General features: G+C 47.7%; 1 protein-coding gene across 5 annotated transcripts in view; it reads left to right on the forward strand.

The window, feature by feature from the left end:
• The window catches only part of LOC135901952 (doublesex- and mab-3-related transcription factor A1-like), a 159,046-nt gene that overhangs the window by 32,748 nt on the left and 100,747 nt on the right, over positions 1–25,551 (forward strand). For 2 of the 5 annotated variants that reach the window (XM_070525463.1, XM_070525464.1), the window contains exons 3-4: positions 13,660–13,895; positions 14,404–19,395. The exons of the other annotated variants lie outside the window; for them this stretch is intronic. In XM_070525463.1, the coding sequence (XP_070381564.1) occupies positions 13,660–13,895; positions 14,404–14,712 (545 nt within the window). In that variant the 3' untranslated portion in view covers positions 14,713–19,395. Of the gene's footprint in view, positions 1–13,659; positions 13,896–14,403; positions 19,396–25,551 lie in introns of those variants that run through there. 5 annotated transcript variants of the gene reach the window in all.

Genomic DNA, 25,551 nt, shown 5'->3' on the forward strand with positions numbered 1-25,551 from the left:
GACAGCCGCGAGGTAATGTGAACAGGGAAGCCTTGAGGGACGTTTGCGATATTGATTGGCGTTTGGCCTGGGCCGAGTCTCACCACCACCGTGTACACACCGTGATTCCGAGACGGCGATCATATTGTCAAGTTGTCAACATGTTGTCAAGTTGCGTTCGATAAGAGCAGCTTATACTACAGTTGTCGAGCTGCACGAAAATTTGCTCGTGGTAATGAAGCAACAGTAACTGTTGCAAGATTACATCGCAGCTGTGGTAACTTACTCTGGCACGCAAAGAGTTCATTCATGCGTGTTAGAAATAGCTATATGTACTTCGGTCCGAACCGGTTTCACCAGGCACCATAATGGCGCTGCAGTTTTGAGCTGTTTTAACACGATGCTAACATGGTGACATGTTAGCAGTGTAGGCGATGTTTAGCTAGAGGTGCACGTTAAGCGAAAACTAGCAAGCATTTTATTGGGCGCTCCAACTAGGTGCTTCCACATCGCCCTTTCATGTTTCGTGATATTCGAAGGCAATTATTTTGTTTCATGACATAGTTTACGTTATCCTGAAGCTGAGTTCGGGCTGTTGTCAGTTAAGTAGAACCAACTCTGAATGGAAAATAATGCTTCAAGTGCAACTACATGTGTGGCCGAGTGGAACAAACAGCGTTTGAGGATTGATTCACGGAACTCACGGACGATAATATATACCGCAGCTGCAGGGCCATACCTTATCATGCATGATTTTAGTAGCGAAATGTTGTGAGCGTTTATAAACATGTAGAACTGGAAAATTTTAGCATGTTTCACAGACGTATGTCCTGAAATGGCGTCAGGCGACCGGCATCACATGTGACATAGTGTAGCTGCGTAGTATGAGTACTCGCTGAGGAACAGAACCGACATGAAAGCGTCATTGTAGACTAACAATAGCTTACACGATTTATCGATGTCTGCTCATGACAGTTCGGGAGGCGCTTTTAAACGCAGAGTAGTAACACGGTAATAAATTTCGCATGACAGGGCATTAAAAATCAGGCCGAACAGCGTCGCATATGGTACAGTTGCGAACCTTTTTTATATACTCACGAAACATGGGGAACTATATGAAGGATTACGTGCATGACTTACATAAAAATGTCACGTAGGTACTCTAATAGCTTAAATGATTTAACGTCTTGTGCTGATGACACTTCGGTAGACATATATAGGAAGAAGAAAAAGAAATAAACCGCTGTTGGCCAGTATAGAGGCCATGTAGGTCTGGTCGTATTTCAGAACGTCTGGTTCTCAAATAAGACCAAAAGCGTCCGATTTATCTTGCTCTTTCACCATTCAATACACCTCATTGCCACTGCTGTCCGATTGATCACTTACATGTCGTGGGGGGCAGAATAGATAACCACCGAACAAAGCCTTTTGTGTCCAAGGACTATTTTGATTTGGCAATGCCGTTTGGTAATCGTGACACGTTCTCTGCGTACCAGCGTTAATTGTCCCGGAGAACCAATTTAGCATGCGAACCACTTTGAGGGAAACCGGTCCACAATCGATACCAACGGAAACAAAATACAACCACTGCTGGTTGAACGAGACGTAGTGCGTGATGTGAGAAAATTGGAAGGCTGCGGGGTGCTTGGCTTGGATCCCTTGCCGTGTGTCGGTACGTGGGAAGTGTGTGGAGTAACCTTACAGGCTTTCTTCGCGTAATGGGCTTAATTAGGCTGGTGAGGGTGAAATGTGAGGGAAATGGTTGTGCTTGTGAGTGTAAACTTTGTTGTGCGAGAAAAAAATAGATGTTACGCACGCAATAAAAAATTTCCTTGGGTATTATGAAAGTCACTGAAGGGATGTAAATTGAAAATCAGCGAGAAAAGCTAGCGAGAGAAAGAGAGAGAGAGAGATTTAGGAAAGAGACGAGGTTGATTAAATAAATTGCGGTGCGTGGCCGACTGGAACTTATTAATTTCTCAAAAACTTGGCGCGACGACGGCAAAGGACTACATCAGTGGTGTTTTCCCGGACAGCGTGTGGGACCTTCAACTTTTCCGAATATTGCATATTTATCTTAATTAGTCCTTGCCACAACAGCTCGACGATGATAGTTTCCTGCCAATATTTACTAATATGGGCATCGCAACTCGAACGAACACGTAGCGGTTACCACAGTAATCTATATCGAAAGGGTCAGCAGAGAAATGCATGGCTCTATAACAGCGAGTCAGCAATCAAGTTCCTCGAAATTTGAGATAGAAATACAACACCCCGCGCTGCAATCGTACGTTGTTGATTGCCCATGTCACGAACAAACGGAGCACCCTTCAGCTCTGTGTGATCTCTCATGCCCGTACGAGCAGTTTCAAGTTCTCCAGGGCGTTGACACTCACTACTCTCCGTACTTTAGATGAATTGGTGAATTCATAGCGTCCTCGCCTGCATCTGATGTTAGGTCCAGGAATCGTGGTCGCGCTTCTCTTGGTTTTAGGAAATAAGGGTGTTGTGCGCTGTCCCAGCAGCCTGGTGTATTACCCCGCTGTATGCCCTCCCGAATGTCATCTTGTGATCTTTGACCCACTCCTGAAGCAGAGGTTAACGCACATGCACACAATCCTCTTTACTTTAGGCAAATGCTTCCAATCAATCAATCAATCAATCAATCAATCAATCAATCAATCAATCAATCAATCAATCAATCAATCAATCAATCAATCAATCAATCGATCGATCGATCAATCAATCAATCAATCGATCAATCAATCAATCAATCGATCGATCAATCGATCAATAGATCAATCAATCAATCGATCAATCGATCAATCGAACCAACACGGCTATTGTCAACACATCAGAACGTCGGGGATGCACGCTGAAACACGTAATTCAGATGGCAGAATTAACGTGCGCAGGTATGCACTTGCTAAGAAACTGCCGTCAAGAGACTCTTAAAACGTTGACGAAAATGCGCTTAAAATGGTACAAACTGCGTTGCGCATTCTTCGAATGCCCATTGTACTGCTCCCTGCTTGGGAACTCCCTGTGGACAGCGGGCGTCTGCGTGTTCACGTGTATTCCCGAAGAGATAGCGAAGAATGTAGCGGAATCGTGCCTGCATGCGCAGCGGACAATGCAGCTTGTCTGAATCATCTGAGCTTTACAATAGTAACAACAGCAAAAGTAAACAAGCGTGATAAGGACCGCAATAAAACCATCGCAATACGAAAAAATAAGAAAATGAAAGATGCGGGACAGCCGATAAGCAACACTGAAGGAGTCTCGCTAAAAAGGACGCGAATTTGGGCTTATTTTTCGTCACTTAACGTCTTGACAGCTCTACTAACGCAACCGAAGAGAGGAAAGACGTGAAAGAAGAGCAAGAAAACGGTGAGCTATCCAACAAAAGTTCGTAACTGTCTCTCGCCTTCATCCCCGCCTTTGCTCTTCTTCCTTGAAGAAAGCAGGGCGATCTGAACAAGCACGGCAGGCGCGAGCGACATGTCCCTCCTCGTACAAAGCGAAATACATAATGCAGACAAAGACAACGCACAACCGACGACGCCGTGTCTGTCTGCTGAAAAAAGAATAAAAATAAAAAAACGCAGCCGTGGTGGCTTCGATTCTCGGTGTCCCAGGGCTATATACTTCGTGTAAGGCAGTGCCCCCGAAGTGCGAGACAGTGTGGCAGGCGCCGGGCCTATACGTAGTAGCGCGTTCAACAGGCGCGTCGACGCAACCCGACACCGCAGAGCCCTCTGGGCGACAATGATCAAGCGCATCCCCCATCCCTGGCGGGGGGTAGGGATTGGGGGTACAATGACGGCGCTGGGCCTGTTCATTGTGCGCCACTCCATTTAGGTAACCCCTCCCCCCACACTTTTTTTTCACCAACGCCACCCAGGGGCCGCCCCAGGTGTCTGCGGAAGAATGGCCGCGTCAACTGGATTAACCCGGCCGATACAGAGGCGTCCCATTGTACGTCCCCGCTTCCTCCTCCGTGGCCTCCCGATTCCCTACGGCTGCATTCCCCGTTCTGCGCCGCTCGTTCTTCGATAGAGACGATCCAGTCCGACGGGCGACGACACTGCGCTTTCGTTAGTCCTCTTGCGTGCTATAAGCGGAGACGAAGACGGCTGTCCGGTTCCGGACGCAGGGACTCTGTGCGCACGCGCAGTGCGCGTGGTTCTTTCCCGAATGACCTCACGTCTCGCGTTGTCCCCCCTTTTTCTCCTTCGTCGTACAGGTCACCGCGCTTTGTGGGCAGACACAAGGGTGACCGTGCCTCCCTCAGAAGCAGCGTGTTCAGTAGGGCGTTTATTTATTATTTATACTTCCTTTTTGGACAAGTCGCCACGCTTTTGCTCGCACACATGGGCAACGCGCATGCCTTCGAAGAAGCAGTGTTCTATAAACGCGTGTTGTTACCTCCGTGCGCGTCTGCAAGTCAGACAACCTTGTGTGGACGCAGGAATGTGCGTGCCTTTCGCGGGAGCACGGTTTGCTTGAACTGTGGCTTCAGAGGCTCCTGCGCATAGGTCATGGAACGGGCGTCTATGTGTGGACACAAAGATGCCACCAACTTCGATCAGGCGCATAGAAGGGAGTTTTGCACTCGAGAGAGCAAAGACCTCCGTGACACACCCTGAATGAAGTAGAGGACAGTTACTGGTGCCTTTAACGTGCACTTCCTGATGCACCTATATATGCGTACGCAGGAACGAGTTAACTTACGGTAACACTCTCAGAAGTTTCAATAGTTCTTTGAATGTGTACTTGGGTCGAAAGGATAGCCATGGACACTGACAACATGGACTTTGTGACAACTTCTTTAAAAAAAAAAAGATTTTAGGAGACACGGTAGATGTTCGCGCACTACTACGGCTTCGGCTACTCCTTGAATTGATTAATAGGTGGTGCATTAGCACCTGTAACTCTGTACACCTGTGCATCTGTTTCGTTTAGATGAACGACTTAGAAAGACGGGTGATGCACAAAGAAATTACGACATATAAATTAAAACAACACAGCGTTATTACAAGCAAGCTTTCAAAGCTACAATGCGAACAGAAACTGCAACGTCACAAACACACCAGACGACAGTACAATTAAAGAATCCTCTCATGAACAAAACATTTGTTACATGCGTTAATAAATACGAACAATGTTGCTGTCCTCAATAAAAATTTTCAGTGCTCTTAACGCCGACTTTTTCGTCGCCATTGATGGCCATGGGCACAATAACCTCTTGAAGCTTAATGGTAGTCAATCTGATGTCATTAGTGACGAGTTCAGTCAGCGTCGTGGTATATCATGACGAGAGCAGGAAAAAGTGATAGGTGCTCCTCATGAAATGTATTTTTATCGCGTCAAGGTGAAGCCTCTATTTCATTTATTTTGTTCGCAAGCACATTTGACACATGCAAGATCCATCGGCACATCTCCCCCTTAAGTGGCCTAATCAAAGGTGGCAGCAAGTAGTTGACGGTAGCAATTATGTCGTCGATGATAACCGACGTGACACGACTTCGTGCAGCATGATCGTCGTCGTTATAATCTACAGGCTTATCAAGTCTATGGTATATATCACATCCGCTTGTCGAAGGTTTCTTCAATTTCCCTCCAGTGGCTCTTGTGTTTCGTCGGCTCACCCATTTATCATACTGTCGATAAAGTTCAATTTTCTTAGAAGTAGAGTAAGCATGCACACTATTTCTGTGGGATTTCTGCGCTGTACTGCTGGGCTCGCATAACATAGCTCGATTTTTTTTCGCTCAGTTGTAAACTTTTCTCACGACCGGCATATCGCAGTGATAACGTAAAGGCGGAGTATGCCGCTGAAACCATTGATTAAAAGCAAAAGAAAAAAATAATTTGGGTGTAGTTAGTACATTATCCCGGCCATCCAAATGAATATTGTTACTTAAGATATGTCACCCACCGGTATGTTTTCATACCGATTTCGTGTTTTGTGTTAGTTGACAAGCGTGTGCGTTTAACGTAGACTGCTACCCAGAGCAGCGTGCTTGCAACACTGCACGCAGTAAACTCCTCCTGTCCTCAGTCGCCGTCCTGGCCGGACATTCCAAATGATTAATTTTAGCGTTTAATGACATATTGCTTGTTATTGAAAGTCTCTCTCGGAGTCCAAGTAGCGTTCAACTGTATCAACTGTAATACGTAAGCCAGGTATTTGTTCTAAGGGTCTTTGTGTCCTGTAACTGCACACTTAACGGCGTAGGCATCAACAACGCCTAGTGTGCCCATCAGGACGGGGAGGCTTTAATGAATTTGAGGTCGCTGACCTTGAAAGCCTTTCGACTGGGGCACAGAGATTCGAGAGCAATTTTTCAAACTGCACTCGCCCTGCTGGAATGGTCGCTGAGAGTCATCGACGAAAGGGATGATGGGAGTGGGGGGGGGGGGGGTAGGGGGTGCTTGCGTGGAGCGGGAGGGGGTGGCGCGGGGGGGGGTCACTGCGTTCCAATGTCATGAGGGCGCGTGCCCCACACATCATCGCAAAAACGGTGGGCCCTCCATATTGCCCTTTTGCCCCTATACGTTTTTTGTGGCCCCTATAGAGGCTGCGGTTGTCGGTAATAAATGTGTCGGGGATATACCGACCTTTGTGCGACGGTCCAAGTGGCGGATGAGACAAAGGGAAGGGGTTAATATTGCGGGGCTGTTGTGCCTGAGCTTAGATAGGTGACGCAACTATAAATCGTGAGCAAAAATTGCTTTTACTTGACCGATGTATGCCATTCGCAAAGGTGCATGGATCCACCAAGCTTCCGGGTGGCACGTATCCTTCTGAGACCCGAAGACAGCTCACAGACGTAACCGCTTTTCGAGTCGGCTATTTATATGTTACGAACTCGAAAAAAAAATTGAGATATAGGTGCCACACTCAGATGTTCAAAGCAGCATCTTCACGTTCGGGGACGAAGGTGCCGTCTTCTGATGTGCAGTGTGGTCAAGACCGCTCTTGTGTGCCTAACACAGCAGTGCTTGCTTGCAGCGTGGTCGATGGGGCATTCTGCATTTTTCTTACCATCTCGCGGTATACTTGAAAAAGCGCTTCGCCAGTCCTTTTCATCAACCCGCCGTGGTTGCTCAGTGGCTATGGTGTTGTGCTGCTAAGCAGGAGGGCGTGGGATCGAATTCCGGTCACGGCGGCCGCATTTCGATGGAGGGCGAAATTCGAAAAAACACCAGTGTACTTAGATTTAGGTGCACGTTAAAGAACCCCAGGTGGTCAAAATTTCCGGAGTCCTCCACTACGGCGTGCCTCATAGTCAGAAGGTGGTTTTGGCACGTAAAACCCCATAATTTTTTTTAATGAAAACGAAGTATGATGGCAATAATGCTTCTTTAGAGAAAAATGCACGTGATTTGAATAGCGCTCTAATGTCAAATGTTGTTTTTTGGTTAGCTGTGCACAATGTGGCTAGTAAACTTAAGGTTGGGTTCTAATTTGACGCCGAGGCAGGACATACAAGTGGAGGCAGGAATGTCACGCCCATTAAGGACTATGGTCGGAGAGCAAGGTAAATGTCTCTGCAATAACTTACGTAAATACGTATCTTGAGTTGCGTTTTCGTAGGGTTTATACTTAGAAAACTGCCGTTACACCAATCAGTAATTTTAGAACAGGTCACTGTTTAGTTTCAAAGTTAGCGAAAGTAATGGTTTATCTGAGAGGGCGAAAGCCGTATCGTCCGGGTATAGTATAGGTATATAGTGTATAATTAAGGCAGTCGAATAAATCGTTCACGCAGACGCAAAAAAAAAATAGTGGTCCTAAAATTGAGGTTGGGGCACTCTTTGGTTAATAATTTTGCTTTCAGAGAAAGCCCCGTCTGCGTACACAGCTAATTCACGATTAACTAGATAACTATTTAACATATGAAGTGCTGGACCAGAAATTCCACTACACTGCTGTTTGGCAAGTAAAGCATTATGGTTTATTGTATTAAATGCTTTAGTTAAGTCTAATAAGACCGAGCTAACGAAGTATCCGATATCAAGTAAATGTCTCATATAATCAGTCAGTGTTAGCAAAGCCAAGTTAGTCGAGTTTCCTGAACGAAAACAGAACTGGCAAGGTTTCAGCAAGCCAAATTTGTGAAGGTAGCTGTTAATACGGTTAAGTAATAACTTTTACACAAGTTTACTAATTGAACATAAAATACATATAGAACAATAGTTAGAGACTTGAGCTTCGTCACCCTTTTAGTGAACAGGATTTAGCTTATGCTTCTTTTCGGACATCTAGGGAATATACCAGTTTTGAACATAAGGTTAATGAAATTACTGAGAGCATCAGAAATAGTCGGAGCAGCAAGCTTTAAATGAAATGCGGAAATTCTATCAAGACTTATGTTTTTTAAGTCGGAAACAGAAAGATTGGTGGCATCGGCTTGCATGATAGTCAGAGGAAACAATAGGTATTACTATATATTCAATAAAAGTGGTTAGTGAACACACGGGCAATGCTAGACGGGTCAGTGATAGTTACATTACTGTAAATTACTTTTTTAATGGAACTGTCAAAATGCGGTACACGCAAAAAATTGTTAATAAGTTGCCATTGTTTTTCTGGTTGAAACTTATTTTTCACGAATTCATTTTCGTAATATTGCCTTTTTGACTTTTTGAATAAATTGCTCAAGATGTTTCAATATTTCTTATAGCGTAACATTAAATTAACGCTGAAAGGTTTTCTTTAGTCTTACTATACATGTTTTCTTTTTTCCTCGTGCTCACAATTAGTCCATTGGTGATCCAAAGACTGTGCGGCAATTAATTTTTTTTGCGCTTATCACTTACAGTGTTAGCATGAGCAGCTTTTAAAAATAAAGAAAATAACTGAAATGCTTCTTCTGGATTTTGTTTGGTTGCTATAACTGTCCAGTCAATTTTGTCGATTGCATCAACAAAATTTATCTTATCGAGACGAACCGTAATATAACAGGGATCTGACCTAGCGAGGTTAGATTTGACATTGACGATTGTGACGTCAGGAGTAACGCGCCTTGCGAGGTTACACACGGGAGACGAAAAAAAAAATATTAGAAACGGAAGAACTAGAGAAAGACGCGGAAGCGCAAATATATTGTTCAGGAATGCACAGGGTGCAAGCCGTTGAACACGGCGGCTATGAGGAGAAGCACGACAAAAAGGGCTCCTATATGTAGGACGACGGGGAGAAAGCCGGGAAATAAAAACTCGGAACGCGTGTCCTTCTCCATTTAGTCGCCGCCGCTACACACCAATCTTTAAAGGAGCGGAATGCAAAAGGCCGCGAAGTTGGAGGACGCGAGATGGGGAACCACTATAGCTCGTTGGGGCGACGACAACAACGGGAACAACAGGACCGACGAGGAAGCCACCATCGCGGCCAGCAGCAGCGAGCAGCCAGGAAATTTGTACGTCGTGCTGTATAAGACGTCAGCGAGAGAAAGAGGATGAAAGAACGAAAGGCGTAGAGCTTCCTAAGTGCCTGGCTTCTCGGACATGTGTGACCGAGGAAAAGGAGAGACCGCTGCAGCTCACAAAAGGGTTCCCGTAGGAAAAAAAAAAAAAAAAAGGCTTGCGCGCTAGAAACCAGCACGAACGTTGCAAGATGAAAGAAGAAAATAGAAAAGAAAGGGAAATAGGGGCAGGCGTACAAGTGCTTGGGGCTGGGAGACGGAAAGCCAGTCCGACAAGGAGAGAGTGAGCTTAAGGCACGGAAGGCACACACGTACGCCAGGCGCGCTGCCAAGCGCGCTTTCTTCCAGTACGGAGGCGCAGTGCGGCGAAGCCGCGACTCTCGCGGCGAGGCCGCAAGGGAGGGGTTTGGCGGTGGTGGTGGCGGGTGGAGGCGCTCGCAGGTCTAGCCCCCATTAATCTCTCGCGACTCCCCTGCCACAATGGCCCTATGTCACGAGAGAGAGGGAGGTAGATAAAGAGTGCTGAAGAAGGGAAAAATGGGTGAGGAGGAATGGCTCTGGCTTGGGGAGGCCGGTGTGGATGTTTGAGAAGGCGATGGAGCTGCGACGTAATAAATGGGGGGAGGGGGAGGAGGAGGAAGGAGGAGTTGAGGTGCTACTGGGAACGTCCGGAATGCGACGCCTCATAATATCCGGGGGCTCGTGCCGAGGGCCCGAGCGTTACGACACTGCGTCATCTAACTTTCTGACAGTTTGTTATACGAGAATATAAGGCGAAGAGGGGGGGGGGGGAAGAAAAGGAGGTGGTGCGGGTCGGGACGGGCGCTACGCGGCAGTCACAGCTTTAACACGCGCGAGCCCTTTATTTCACCGCCTCCTTATGAAGAGGGGCCGCATTCCTGGGTGGACTCTTCTTTTAATACGCTCGCCCAGGGATATATAGAGTGCGCGAGGTTTCTCCAAGCGCGGGCAAAGAGCGACACCTATTGACATTCTCGGCAGCTCGGATAACTATGTCGCTTATTAAATTTCTGTCCTTGGCCGCCGCCGCTATTCGTCGCAGCCAACGCCTCGTTATTAAGTCCCGCGCCCGCACGTGCCACCCCCCCCCCCCCCCCTTCTTTTTTTTTTTTGGCGTGGCAGTGCATGAGTCCGTGAGGACTGCGAGAAGCTTTCTTTTGTGCCAGGCTTCAGTGCCCCGGCGGAACGAGCGAGGGTGCGCGTTACAGGCGTGAAAGAAAAGCGTTTCCAATAACGTGATCCGACTCGCGTATATGACGTTACTGCGCTTTTGTGAGCTCCGCAGGTGTCGCGAGAATATGATTCCCCTCGCTTGCTTCTGCTTTGTCTTTCTTCGTCTTTTTTTCTCTCGTTCGATTGGCCCGTGGCGCTGACGCACTGGGCGCGCGTGTATGTGATGGCGAACCTTCGCAGGGAATCGAGTATCCGGTTGCGAATGGCGTAATTGCGCCGGTGAATGGAACCACGTTGTCGCTGTTGCTTCGGTTCGAGGTTATGGCTTCGCACGTGCGCGCGTTCCATTGCTGATGGCGCCCGGAATGTGGTGGTGAGCCGCCGTATATCCGGGCCTCTGTGCCGGAGATCGGGGCCTTTCTCGGTTAACGTTAGTTCACTTCGAGAAGAACAAACGGACGTTTGGGAGTTTTTCTTAGCGAGTGAAACCGGTTGTCGCAAAGTTGCGTTCGATTTCAAAAGTTTTCGTACGCGTTGACGGAGCACTTGTACGTTTTTTTTTTTGTCTGGTACCATTAGCAGAGTGAACGCATCCAATCGGAGAACACGACGACTCTTGAAGATCGAATTGAATAAGGAGAAATATGGGGATCCAATGGCACATCTCGGAATCTATGCGAAGCAGAACTTAAGTAAAGTGGTTGATTAAAAGCTTTACAGCTAACTGCGATGCGTACAATTGGGTGACGACAGGTTCACAAGTTTGGTTTATTGCTAATGGTGTATGCGCAAAAAAGTACGACACGTATCAGTTAACATTTACGGATTCTGTACATCTCGGGTCGCAGTGGGGCATACCCATAGGATTGTCCTAGAACGCGCACCTTCTCAATGGCGTATACCGAATTGGTAATTAAAAAAAGGGTTAGTCAAAGAATCTGTGAAATATAATTCATACTAACAGAATGGTGTGCTGTAGACATATCTGTGAGCCGACATTACATCTTTGTCTTATGTAGGTATCGTAGTGGGTCGTGCCCGTTCTGGAGGATTGGCCAAGAAAGCATGCAGTGACACATACTGAGTGGCTAAATAAAATAAAATAAGGTCGTCCAATGAATTCGTTAAATACAAGTCATACAGTTCCATGCGGATGGGTATGCTTTAGGGATGCCTGTGAAGCAAAATGATATGTGCAGGTTTTATGTAAGATCTTTTTCTGGTTACATAGAACAGGGCTTGACATACATGGTCAGCAAAGAACGTTTATGTGAGCCACTTCGCGGCTATCTCCATATAAGCTTCGTATATATGTCCACAAATTTATCCGCCCAAAGAGCGACCGACACTACAGCAGCCTCGAGAAACCTGGGAAAGGAGTCAAAGAAAGCTCCGCTTTGAAAACAATGAGTTAATAACACAAGAAAATTAATTGCCAGTGCTGCGATTGTCTTCAGAGTGTGCGCGAAACTCTCCAACACTTTTTTTTTGTACAGTTTTCTTCAATGAGTTTCTGTTTCTTGTCAAAAGAAACTTGCAAGAGAGCCCAGCATTTCGTCGAAGCCTTGCTTGGGAATCAAGTGTCGAAACATATCGGTTGAATAGTCTGGAAACCGGATGGCTGACGTCACGGCTAAAGTTCTGCTGCTATCTGCGATCCCAGCTACGTTTTGTTCGGTTTATTAGGTTTCAAATACCGCGGGCATTAGGGGCAGGGATAGTGACACCGATATTTGTCGCTTCTCGCGCCAGTTATCATGGTGTGATGGTACTCATGCCGTCGTGTTGTCGCCGCCGTGCCTTCATCTTCGGCGTTGTCATCGTGTTGGGTACCAGTTGGGGGAATTTGTACAGGATTGCGGGAGCTTTGCAGAAAATTTGACGCACGAATGGGCAAGTCGGAAGAATACCTGCCGCCAGCAGTTAACGAGCTCAGGGTCGAAATAAGTGTTTGCTGACGTATTAACAAGTTAGGCAAACCCTTCTTTTAGTCCATTGCAACCGTTATTGGGACGTGGTTTACTGCGATGCATTATTATTTTTCTGATTGTTTTCCTCTCTAATCAAATCACAGTCCTTGTGTCTTCTGTGTCTTTTATTAGCTTAATTGCTTAATATCAGTGTTCTAGTTCATCATTTCCGAGTCTGTAATGTGCTGTGCCTGATCCTTCTTTGTTCTTGTTATAAACGCCTGCACCATATTCTGGTTATGACTGACCAAACAGGAGAAGCATTATTCTACAGGCATGTTTTTTTTTTTTCAAGAGGACTTCATTACGTTGGGGCCTGGCGAAGAGAATTCCACCTTTGGAAACGTTGACTTCAGCCTCGAGGCTTCTCCTGTGCGGCCACTATTTCTTGCTTTACGTCTTTATCTCCTTTTGACCCTTCCTATTCGCTCGGAATACACATTGCATCATACTGGCCCATTGAGAAATACCCATAACTTCCCCATCGCAATCATATATCGTCTTTTTTCGTCTTTATGGGAACACCCGGGTTTTCTCTTCCAGTCAAATCCCTGCATTTCTTTCTTTCTTTCTTTCTTTCTTTCTTTCTTTCTTTCTTTCTTTCTTTCTTTCTTTCTTTCTTTCTTTCTTTCTTTCTTTCTTTCTTTCTTTCTTTCTTTCTTTCTTTCTTTCTTTCTTTCTTTCTTTCTTTCTTTCTTTCTTTCTTTCTTTCTTTCTTTCTTTCTTTCTATCTTTCTTTCTGTGAATGTTTTCGCCCAGAATCCCCTACATGATCATATATTATTTCAGACAAAGGGCGCATGGAGTTTTTTTCAATAGGGGCCGCTCTAAGGGGTGTTACCGAAGTACTAAAGCGCCAGACAGACGACACAAGAAGAGACACGGTCTAGCGTTCGTCCGTGTCTCTTCTTGTGTCTTCTGCTCGGCGCTTTAGTACTTCAGCAACATGCACCGACTAGCCCAACAAGAAGTTCTGCTAAGGGGTGTTCTAGTCGATACTGTCGGAGCCGGTAATGTGGTTAACCCGCGCCTATTCCTGGTGTGCATAGTAGTGAACGAGAAGGTATGCGTAAACCTTTCAGCGCCAGACTGGAAGCGAGGCGGTGGCAGCGGCGGGCCCCCGTCGGACGCCTCGTCGTCCGAGGAACCGAGCGGGAGCAGCGGCAGTCCGGCGCCGGCCTCGTCGGCCACCGAGGACGGGGCACGCTGCGACGACAGCGACCGGTCGCCCTCGCCCGACCAGCCGCTGGCGCTGGACACGCGCTCGTCGCAGCGCCGGTCGCCGCTGGACACGCTGGCCAGGCTGTTCCCTAGCAGGGTGAGCGGCGGGCATCGAGAGTGTATGTTCTGAAAGCAAGCGTGTGATTAGGGCACGGCGACTGCAGAGATTGATTCACCCGCTGGTAGGCTTTTTCTGGTGCCAGGCTTATGTTAACGAAAGTCGACGAAAAGATAACTTGTCACTGATGGGAGACGAACTCACACTCCACTTTCATTTCGCCTTTTCCTCATTATTTTCTACATTTCAGTGTCAACCACGGTTAATTACTTATATGGAACCGGTTCGTTGACTTCACTGCCTGTTGGCATTATATGGGTGTGATTAACGCTAAATCGAACCGTTCCTTGTTCACATATATGTACATATGTATATATTCAATGTATGTCAGTGGTTATCTAAGAAGAACATGTGGTTATGTGGAAGAATATGTGGTTATCCAAGTCCTGTTGATATATAGGCACCGAAGTATACTTACTGCCCGGCTTGTCCCCCGGTAGCTTGCTTACGTGCTCGGACGCGCGGTCTCTCCTTCTTCCCGCGGCAGCCGCAGTCGACCCTGGCGGCCGTGCTGGACCGCTGCGGGGGCGACGTTCTCCAGGCGCTCGACCACCTGCTGCTGCAGGAGCCGCCTCCGCTGGACTACCGGCGGCACCCGCCGCCTCCCCCGCCTCCCCCGGTGACGGCGGCGAGCCTGCTCGGGGCCGTGCCCGCCTACCCGGGCCTGTTCCCGCCGCCTCCCCCGCCGCCGCCGGCGTCCTCCTCGGCCGCGGCCGAGCACGCCAAGCGACTGGCCAGCCTCTGGTCGCCCCAGCAGCCCACCGCCGCCGACCACCACAAGAGCGCAGCAGACTGAGCCCTCCTCCCGCCCTCACTGGGACTCCCGACGACGACGACGAAGACAGGCTCTCGTTGTTGTTTCACCGTCTCGATCCGCCGCCGCCGCCGCACCGTTGCAGTATTGCCACACCAACAACGCCCCGCTGTTCTGTGCCTCTTTGTTTTCGAGAGAGGGCCACGCGTTTGGATCCGTGGCGTTCCGAAGCCCACGCGCTTGCGACCCCTTGTTTTTTTTTAAAAGCGAAATCGAGAACGCTGGCTTCACTGCGATGCGCGACTCGCACTGTGGTATAGTGGCGTCGCTCGCCGAGCCTCGGAACGTATTCACCAAACGTTCTTACGATAGGATCTTTCGTAAGAGCGAATGTCAGCGAATCCAGATGGTGGATATCTTGTCGGAGGAGGGGCTGCAGGACAGTGGCAAAGATCACTTACGAACGTAAAGGCGTGAGAATACGCGTGCCCTGATTTCTGGCACATAGGGAAAACCTAGCCGACGCTCTCGCGAACGTAGCCCTGTTGCTACTCCTATGTGTAGCTACTAATTGGTAGCTACGGCATTGCGAAGAAAGGTCTTATTAGTACGTTCATTCGCTTTCTATAAACATGACTGTACTTGCCGATATTGGACGTACGCGAACGCCGCACTAATGGTGGCGTTCCATTTCTCTCTTTGACGTGGGAGAACTTGGCTTCGTTGAATGCAAAACCTTCGTATACGTGACTACGCGTTGGAGAAAGAAGGCAGACAAGGTGTGCGAGTGTGTCGTACGGTTCATCTTAAGGAACACATCGCACAGACACGGTATAAGATGACCACACCTTAAAAACAAAGTCGCACGAACTCGCCCAAATGTCATTGCTGTCACACGGTTAGCTTTGTTCAGGATCGACAACTCCACCTCAGTAACATACGCCGATTACTCCCTGCACCCCCATCCCCCACCCATACTTTACTATATTTCGAGCCCTCCATTTCTCGGTTTGAGCATCGGCCACGGCAGATCTGGTGGCGTATCGCAGTGAAGCCAGTATAGAGACTTCGAGTGGGACCTATGAAAGCGTCATCGACGCTTACTCGTTTGAGCTTGGGTCGGGCTTCCTAGAATGTCCGTCGGCCTCACGAACTCTTTCAACTCCGGCTGCCTCCAAGGCACGAACACCAGCGCGCAGCAGGGGCACCGGATGACGTCTTTCGCCTTCGGTCGAAACCTGAGCCGAAACACAGCGAATAGTTGAGGAAGCGACGGAGAACCTCGGTGGTGACGTCTCGGTCGACGAGCTGATCGACTGTGGACTGCCAAGAGGAACGAGGGCCACTTTTAATGGAAAGAAATCTTGTAGTTACACACGACGGAAAGCCGGAACGGTTTCCTGAGCGGACTGTTAACACCCACGGCGCAGCTGAAGCCCTTCAGCGGCCGAGTTTTCCAGTCGCCATTTTCGGGAACATCGCACTCAGCGCGCATTGTTTTGGCTGCGTACTGCAGGCCTTATTTTCACGTCGTGTGGTTGTCGGATGCGTTTAAATGATGCCCGTCCCAACAGCGGGGCGCATCGCTAGACCTTGGTTGCATCGCGAAAGAAAAAAGAAAGTTAGTATCCCCGGAAAAGATCGACAGAGAATGCTGCGTCAGCGTGATTGTGAGAGGCATACGCATAGTGTCGCATGGAGGGCCCTGCGGCGAATCAGCGAGCGAAACCGTTGATTTCGAAGGCGCACCATGGCGCCCAATTAAGGAATGGCCTCCCGTAACGCCTTCGATGAGACCGTCTCAGTATTGCTTCCCGTTTTCCCGCTGTGACCTGCGGGGCCTGGGCTATGGGCCAGTGTGTCGTCCGCGTATACTTGCGTTGGCTTGGGCAGCGCGCTGCGCCATAAGCAGTGCATGGTAAACAGACTGTGATAAGAGGGTGTGGTCTGTTGGTTGCTACAGACCTGTTGGTTGACCTACCTTGGTTGACCTGTTGACCTACAGCAACCAACAGACCTACAGGTCTGTTGGTTGCTACAACAGGCCTGTTGGTTGCTACAAGCCGTCACACTAGAGCAGCGGAGTGGCTTGCCACGGATGAGGCACACAGGTATTATGGTCCTGGACCACGTATTAGTGCCAGAAAACTTGAGGTTAACCGTGAGGTACAATTGCGAAAACTCTCTCGCTTCGCTCGTTTGCGTGAGGCGTAATCTTTCGTTCAAGTACACAGCCGACGTCGCGATCTCTCCGAATACATAAAGCCCGCTTCTAGAGACGTCATCTGAAGGATGTACGGTCTAAAAATGCACGAAATAAATGGAGACGTGTAAAGAAGAGAGTGCAAGTGAGCGGGTACGAAACATGTTACAAAAAAGTTTCTGTCTTCCTGCGCAAAAGAAACTAAAACACGCTGAAAGTACATCGGGCCTAAGTGTGAGGCTGACTGTATGCACTTTACACTTGACACTTAACATTCAGGTGTAAAAGCTCTTTAACCGTATACTCTTCTTGGTGGTGTACCCGTGTTATTAATGAGTCTAAAGAACCGAACATTTAGCGCTGTGGGTGCAGCCACCAGCCCCATAATTCGAAATCGATTCGATAAGCTTTTCGCAAGTGTTAAGGTATTCTACCATTACGCCGTAACATCGGTGCAAGTCTCGATTGTACACTGTACGTTAGGTGCTGACGCCTTAACTTCAGGATCACGGCTGTTCTAGGTATGAACAAAACTCCGTACATTTATTTTGCTGCAATAACAGTCTGAAACTGACTTTCCTATTCGATGAAAAAGCTTTGTTATACGCGTGGCCGTGCAAAGTATTCATTCAGTATTATCAACAGACATACTACAGTATTGTTGTTCGAATAACTAGCTTCGCCTGCCCACTCGAATGACAAAGCACGATGCGTACAAGGTAGGGTGAACGTATGCAGCTAGGGTACTACGTGGTTGTTTGCTGAACGGACAGGCCTTTTCTAGTATTGTCGTTGCTGTGCCAAAAACAAGGAGTTTGTATAAAAAAGAATATGTGCTATGGGACAGCGCACTGCTGTCAATCTTGTGCAGAGAACTTATCCAAATAAAACTAAACTTGAACGTTAGGAGCTTAGCACCGGAGCCATGGGCTCATGACGGTAGCAAGACGTTACGGATCTCGCAGTATTATTTTTCCCATGCGCAAAACAAGTGCATACGTAAGTGCCTAGGCTTAGTTTTTGTAAAATTTCGAGCGTATGTAATCGTGTTTGATTCAACATGAACACAGCTCGCCTTCGTTAAACAGTTCTTTTAAGATAAAATTGCGAGCGTAGTGCGATCATGGACAGCGCCACTAAAATCTCTGACGTCACGAGACCCCAGTGTGGGAGGCTCGAGACAGCGTCGCCATCTGTCTGTCATTTTGACGTTATTAACGGTGCACCAAGTTTTCGCAGACGGCAAGACGAACCTTCGGCTGAATTTCCGAAATACATAACTTGTGAATACACTGTACGTTAACTTGGTTCGACTCTTCTACGTCCGTTTAATGCCGATGACGTGCTTGCAACTTCTCGTTAAGTCGCTCTCTATTAAAGTCTGGACAGCTGCAAGCGCGACGTCACACTCCCCGGACTGCCTTTGCTCTTGGTGCTCGAAAAACTGTGCCTATATATTACGGGCAGGAGACAACGATTTTCGGGCCCGAGCACACGAGGCCTGCAATAACTTTTTCCTACCCACGTTTCAGCCCCCACATCCGGGTTCTACGACTGAGGTTTCAAGACGCGCACGTTCGCTGTTGAAATGCAGACGCGCACAAGAACGTGCGTATAGAATGGCAGCTGTCGTAACGGTGCAGCATGACACATACCACCCCGTTTAAAGAGAGCTTACAAAAACTAATTGCAGAAACAAAATCTGGCTCCAATTGCCCTGATGTACACATGCATACTGACAGTTAATTACGTGGGGTGCGCCTGTCAACCAAAGCGTTGTTGCGGGAGGTGACGGGTTTCGAAGCGAAGACGGGTTGTATGATTACACAACTTCGTAAGCGCGACAGGCAAACGTTAAAGCCAAAGTTTTTTCAGTTACACCAGTTGCCAAACTTCCCACTGGGCTCGATCATGTTTCAAACTTGGCTTACAGCGTGGGAGGTCTGCGATTGTCGCGCCACCTGTCGACAAAAAAAACAAAAAATGGCTATAAAACGTTCTAGTTTTGAGCGAAACAACGAAATAATGTCTTGGCATGCACTGCAAGCGTAGTATAATGGTGTTTTCAATCAGCACCACAGTTTTCAGTCAGATTAGCAGTTTCAGACACTCTTTAAGACGATGGGTGACCGCGAGCTTCATCTTGTCGCTTAGTGGTGGCGCGTCAGTTGTATACCATCACAAAAAAGGCACCCCAGCGTACCACCATATGGAAGCGGAGATTCGGAACTGTTATGATTGAAGGATTCTGGTTCAAACAATGCTGAACCGCTTATTCGCTGATGACACACTGTCCTGGCCTAGTCGCCGCACATCGAAAGGGTCAACGGCAGAACCGCAATCCGTGTATAACCGGACGAAGCGCGTAAAGTACGCGAATGACTCGCGACGAATCTACTGTGCATGCCTATACTATATGTGAAATGTTGTTACCGATGAACACACGCAAATACACACGCACACGGTGTGATAAAGAAACATGAATGGAACACCTCACAAATGTGCAAATAAATTTATCCTCCAACAAATGCCGACTGCCTTTGTCTTTTATGCGTGCTTTCATCGAGGCTTGGCCCCGTGGGAGGAAAAAGAGTCTGTTCTGTGGAAATCCGCAAGGTGGAGAAATTTGTGGTGTCTAAAGCATGGTACTCGTGATGTCTTTCCGGCTCTGCAATCGTATATCTGACGCACGCAGTGTGCAAAAGCGTATATCTGCAAAAGCGTATATCTGCAAAAGCGTATATCTGCAAAAGCGTATATCTGCAAAAGCGTAGTCTGCAAAAGCGCAGTCTGCAAAAGCGTAGTCTGCAAAAGCGTAGTCTGCAAAAGCGTAGCCTGCCAAAGCAAGTGTGCAAAAGCAAGTCTGCAAAAGCGTAGCCTTCGAGATCTTTTTATGTTACTCAGATGAGGGATAGACTATCCCTGGGACGTGGATTTGGACATCACCTATCCTCCACCTCGTGGATTTTCATTGAACACATTTGCCGTGTTTCGTGGTACTGCGCTTCGAATTGTCGATTAATTCGTCCTCGTGCTGCTGTCCGCTAATCTCCTGGTTTGCCCGGAAAGTGAAGCGGACGCCGAGGCGCTGGTGCCGGTTTATATCCCCGGACCAGGATGAATTATTCAACTGCGATGCTTTCTTAGAAATCCTTGGAGCTTTGTAGCTTCGTGCTACTTTCCGCTGGAGATAATATTTAACGTTTGAAAGCGTAGTTAATAAATCCCCTCCTGGGGAATCATTAATGTTGTGGAATACATAAATGTTTCTGAAATGTCTTCGCAATGCTGTGTACACCATTTGGCGATCTGCCCTTCGAGCAAGGAAATTTATTTAAGTTTTCTCTCTCTCGCTCCTGTTTGGCGGTAAACCCGAAACCATCGATCCTTTCTTTTTGGTACTTTGTCATTGATTTACAATTTTAGGAAAACTGCTTTTTTATATTCGTAATATTTAACAGTATGTGTACAAGCTAGCCGAAGTCAATACGTGCTTTTGGAACCTTCATAATCTTGAATGGCAATAGTAGTGCTTACATCGCGCTGGGAAACATCGTTTCCGAATTCCACCGTTTTCGTAATGTTGTCATTTCTATATTTCTTTTTCTTTTCGGTTTCTCGAGTATAATTTTCTCTTATGTTAATGCAAACCTGGCTGTTTTCAATTTGATGTTCTGCCTTCTTTATCTGGAAATCTTATATGCTTTAATTTATAGTGAGAGACTCTCTTGTGTTAATTCAAACCTGACTGTTTTCAATTTGACGTTCTGCCTTCTTTATCTGGAAATCTTATATGCTTTAATTCATAGTGAAAGACCGCCAACGACGTTTTATGCGAAGCATATTACGAGGGCTCAACCCAGCTCCTCAGGCGCGGCGGTGACCATGAAATCACGTGACACCGTGACGTCACGACAGAGGAGAAGTGGCTTTGGCTCAACTCTTGCAAGACGGGCTGGGTGGGAATCGAACCAGGGTCTCCGGAGTGTGGGACGGAGACGCTACCACTGAGCCACGAGTACAACGCTTCAAAGCGGTACAAAAGCGCCTCTAGTGAATGCGGTGTTGCCTTAGAAACGCGCTGTTTCTAAGGCGTGCGTCTCTTGCTCAGGCGCACATTTCGTTGCCGCGCCGAACGCTGCTTTGCTCGACGCTCACCGCGTCCAATGCGGGGCGCGTAGTCGCTGCCCTGTAGCCCATTGTCTTACACCCCTTGGCGGGTCGACGGGAACGCTGTCGCGTTCCACTCTTGAAGGCGAAGAAGTAATGCATGAGTTGTTTCTTCGTCTAGCCGAACCAAATATAGCCAAGCAACAGCAGTTCACCAGGCTAAACAGTGGTTCAACAACTAAAATAAAGGCTAGTATGCTTCGCATCCTGGGCTTAACCTTACCTAAGCCACAGCCATTTTTTCTTTTCCTTTTGCAAAAACCTTCAGATCCTCGGGTCGAACCCGCACGTTGAATATACGCGTAACCATTTCTGCGTACGATAAGAACATTACTATTCGCGTGGCATCAGAACCAAACCCTGCTGGACCTCGCGCTCAGCTCAGCAGCAGCGCAAGCCTGTGAATGCGGCTCGACAAGCGTGTATGCAAATGACAGATGTCGCACCAGTCACGCGAAGTTCGATTCGCCGCCATAATAATTTAAGGTTGGCTCTTAAGTATGTACCCTTGCTCACAAAGGTCGGTCGCTCAAGAATAACCTCTTCGCACAAACTTCTTCAGCAGATCGTCGGTCGAAAGTCCCTCTTACTATGTATACTCAAGCTTCGATGCAACTCAGATAAATCCTGCTCGTTCTGTTCGAAAGAAGCTTATTGTTCTCGCTTACCCGTTCACAAGGCCTAACCGAAGGGCTCGTCTTTCAACTGTCGGAAGAGCTAAGTGGTGAGGTTGTAGCACAAGCAACGGAGCTTTTGTCCCGCGTGACGCGTTATGCAAATGCGCGACGTGACACGGTCGGATGGTTTTGCGCCGGGCGTGGTTATATGCGCAGTGTATTCAGTTGCCACGATGCCCTTTGCGGGGAACAACTCCATTCACGAAAGTTTTTTCTACCTACATCCTGAATGTCGAGCACCATTATAGCTATTTCTTTGTGCCCGCCTCACGTTTTGTGCCTCAGCGATCTTTCTTGAAGCCCTGGTGGAGTTGTGTGTATATTTCAGAGACGCGGTTGCTTTCGGAGGGTTTCAGTAACGCGTCCTTCTCTCGCCCTTTGGCTATATCTGAGTTCACGTGCTCTAACAGCCAGGAAGCGCGTTGTACATTCAGTTTCAGTTTGTTCGCTTTAATCAGTGTCAGGCATATCTACCTAAATTTACACGCGATTCCGGAGCACACATACGTATGGGGACCTCGATCCTGAATGTCAGATTATCAAGTACCTTAATTAGCAGTAAGAAAATAGGAGATTCTGAGTACATATAATAGAGATATACCAAGTGTTATTTGTATACCATTACCGAAGAATTGCAAGCTAAACGGGAAAATGAGTCATTGATTAGGTATTTCATGAAATACGTAACGTAAAGGCATCACTCGAAAATTGTATGCAAGGACAGAAACATGAAAATTTAGATTGTCACGATAAGGTTCACGTGCAACAGAATGAAAGATATATGAGTAGTTGCTTATCTAATAGGAAATAAAGTAACACGAATATATTGCAGAAATAAAACGAAATGCGTTGAAGAAATGAAGGAGATAATTAGCAAGAACGTACCCCGGTAACTATCGCTCACAACGGGCTCACAACACATCGAAAGTAACGAATGCTCTCAAAATGTCATGGACATAATCTGCAGTGCGTCGCCTAACACCCACTATTGCACGAATTCGGGAGCGTAGCCGACCTGGCCTTATAAAACGCTAGGGAAAAAACGTACTGTTATGCGCCGTGTTATGCACCACGTTATGCACCACGTTATGCACCACGTTATGCACCACGTTATGCACCACTGCAGGTGACCAACTACCGCGTTCCTCCTAGCCCAATGCGCAGCATTGGGACGATGAAGTTGTCAATTTAGTTCTCAATTTAGTCTTAAATTAGCCTCCGTGCATCCTTGCTTCGGTGAGAAAGCAGGAAATGTAGGCATGTGCTAAGTCTCGCAGATCGCCGTTGTCCATTAGGTTACGACTTTTTGTTTCTCTCTTTATTTCACTTCCTTTAAAATACGCTACACCCGTTAGACCCGTAGCCTAATTCCATTAGGGGGTATTTACTAAAATATTTAAGCACGAGCAATTCATTCTGTTTAAAAGCAAACAATACATAAGGAATCCATTTCTACTAGAAAAGAAACACGTGGGAGAAAAATATATCAACGTAGCGAAAATTGGGGGGGTTTTAGGGGCCAAAACTGCGGTATGCTTATGAGGCACGTGGTAGTGGGGCACGCCGCATTAGGTTGACCATCTGGGGTTGTTTAACGTGCACCGAAGTCTAAAATGCACGAGCGCTTTCTCATTTAGCCTCCGTCAATATGAGCCAGCCGCGGCTGGCTCACACACACAGAAACACATACAAACACGCACAAACACGCACATACAAACCAACGCACGCACACATACAAATACGCACACACAAACGAACACACGCACACGGTACTGATTGATCTCTCCTTCCTATCTGTTTTACACACAGCTTCCTTCATTTAGCGGACGTATCATTACGTAGCATTGGAGCAAGTAGCGGCAAATGCACCTTCAAAGGAAAATAGCACAAACAATACATGCGATCTTGGGGTTTCGTTCTAACGCAGTGCCTACTGTATTTTTTCCACAGCTATTACTGTTGAAGAAACTTGAGTCGTCTTTGCTAGCGTCCATGACAGCTATTATCATCATGCTTACGACTATGTTTTTCTGGAAGGAGTTGCCAGAAAAGAATGATCTATTTGTCACCACCCAGTATTCGAGCACGGGTCCTAAATATGTGAGCCATCGTGTGCCCGGCGTTTTTCGGGCAAGTCGAGCCTGCCCCAGCTATTGTTGCGGATGTTGATGTTTTTATTCTGAGTAGCCCTCTCTAATATCTTGTTACCCATCGCTTACACCTGCCGAAAGGGACTATGCATCAACTGCAGAAATGCACTATAGGCCAACGAAAGTGTATACCGTTTCAAGAAAGGTTTTGTACTGCAATGAATCGACAACAGAAAATGTTCCAACATCTTGATAACTTTCACGAAATTTCAACAAACCACGTGCATGAATAAAGCGTAAAACGAATGAACTAATTTAAACTGCAGAAAAGGCCACAGGAAGTATACCGAATGTCGGCACACGCGAACCGCCTGCAGAAATTTTGCAAAGCCGCAGACAGCTTATTTAATGCAACCGCGCATTTAGCATGGTTTGAAACTGCCTAAGTCATTCTTTACGCTACAGAAAAAGTTTGAAGAATGCCACAAGACAGATTTCGGTCTACGCTGTAATCCCTTAAAAGTGAAGAAGGGTGTAAATGTGTTTATAACTCCCACCCTGATGGTGCGAGTTATGAACATATTTACACCATTTTTCACTTTTTTAAGGGTGTAAATTATTTTACAGTGTAGTTACAGATCGACTAGAGGAAGTCGACACAAGGACTTCATTCAAAGTCTTCCATATCCCGGCAAGCTTCTTATGTACGGTTTCACTGGCATGGCTATAGCCATGCATAACATGTGCTATCTAGAGGGTTCCATTCAATCGGCAGTTGTTTCCCACACTCTTTCAGTACAAGAGCCAAAGCTATCCATTCGAAAAACACGCGCCGCATCGGCCCTCGTAAGTGTCCTTCGTCTTTTATATAACCCTAAAAGGTCGCACTTGGGGGTTACGCTACATGGTGAGCCACCGTAGGCTTGCGTCGCGTATAGGTTAGCGAAATCCATCAAGCCGGTCTAATAGAAGCGTGAGGTCATGCTGGGGGCCGATGGCTGCGCGCGACACCTTTCTAATATGCAGCGCAGAGCGCACAGTTTTGCCGCTTCTCAAACACGGGGCCCGCAACCCACGGGGCAGAAGCTATGCGCGCACTTTATCAGCTACACTCAATGACCGGCGCTCTTCATCAACGTCATTCATTCTCTCCTCCGGTGACAGACGCAGCCACGGGGGTGCGCTGCGTACATGAGCGATTCCAGCGCCGCCTCACTACCCGCAGGCGCGGTAATTGCCACCAGAAGTATCAAAGAGGATAAAGAAAAGAGAGAAACAGTCCTTTCCGCGGTCGTCACAACAGGAACGGAACCACCCCTCTTTTACCATGCACCGGTGCTGCTCATGCGTCCGGGCTCGCAGCCGGTGGTGTTTGTGTCTGCGCGTGCGTGCGTTGTACGTAGACCAAGCACGTGGCATCGCACGGCTTCCCCTTGTGTAACGCTCCCGCGAGGGGCCCCACAAAGAAGGGTCCGGGTGGGGGTGAGTTCGGCGAGGCAGGTTTTCCTGGCAGGCTCGCGAGAGGGAGCCACTTTCGGTGGGGGGTGGGTGGGGGGAGGCATTATTCCGCGCTCGCTCGTCCCTGTGTGTGCCTGTGCCTGCCCGAATCGGGCACTGATGATGGGGACTTGAGGCGCTCCCGCCGCTGCGGACGGATATCGCTCGTCGGCGACCTCTGAAACCGACACATGGTTGTACAACTATACTCCCACTCTGCGCCTTCACACCCACCTCGCCCCCT

Source organism: Dermacentor albipictus, chromosome 9 (assembly GCF_038994185.2).
Source record: "Dermacentor albipictus isolate Rhodes 1998 colony chromosome 9, USDA_Dalb.pri_finalv2, whole genome shotgun sequence".
Classification (NCBI taxonomy): domain Eukaryota; kingdom Metazoa; phylum Arthropoda; class Arachnida; order Ixodida; family Ixodidae; genus Dermacentor; species Dermacentor albipictus.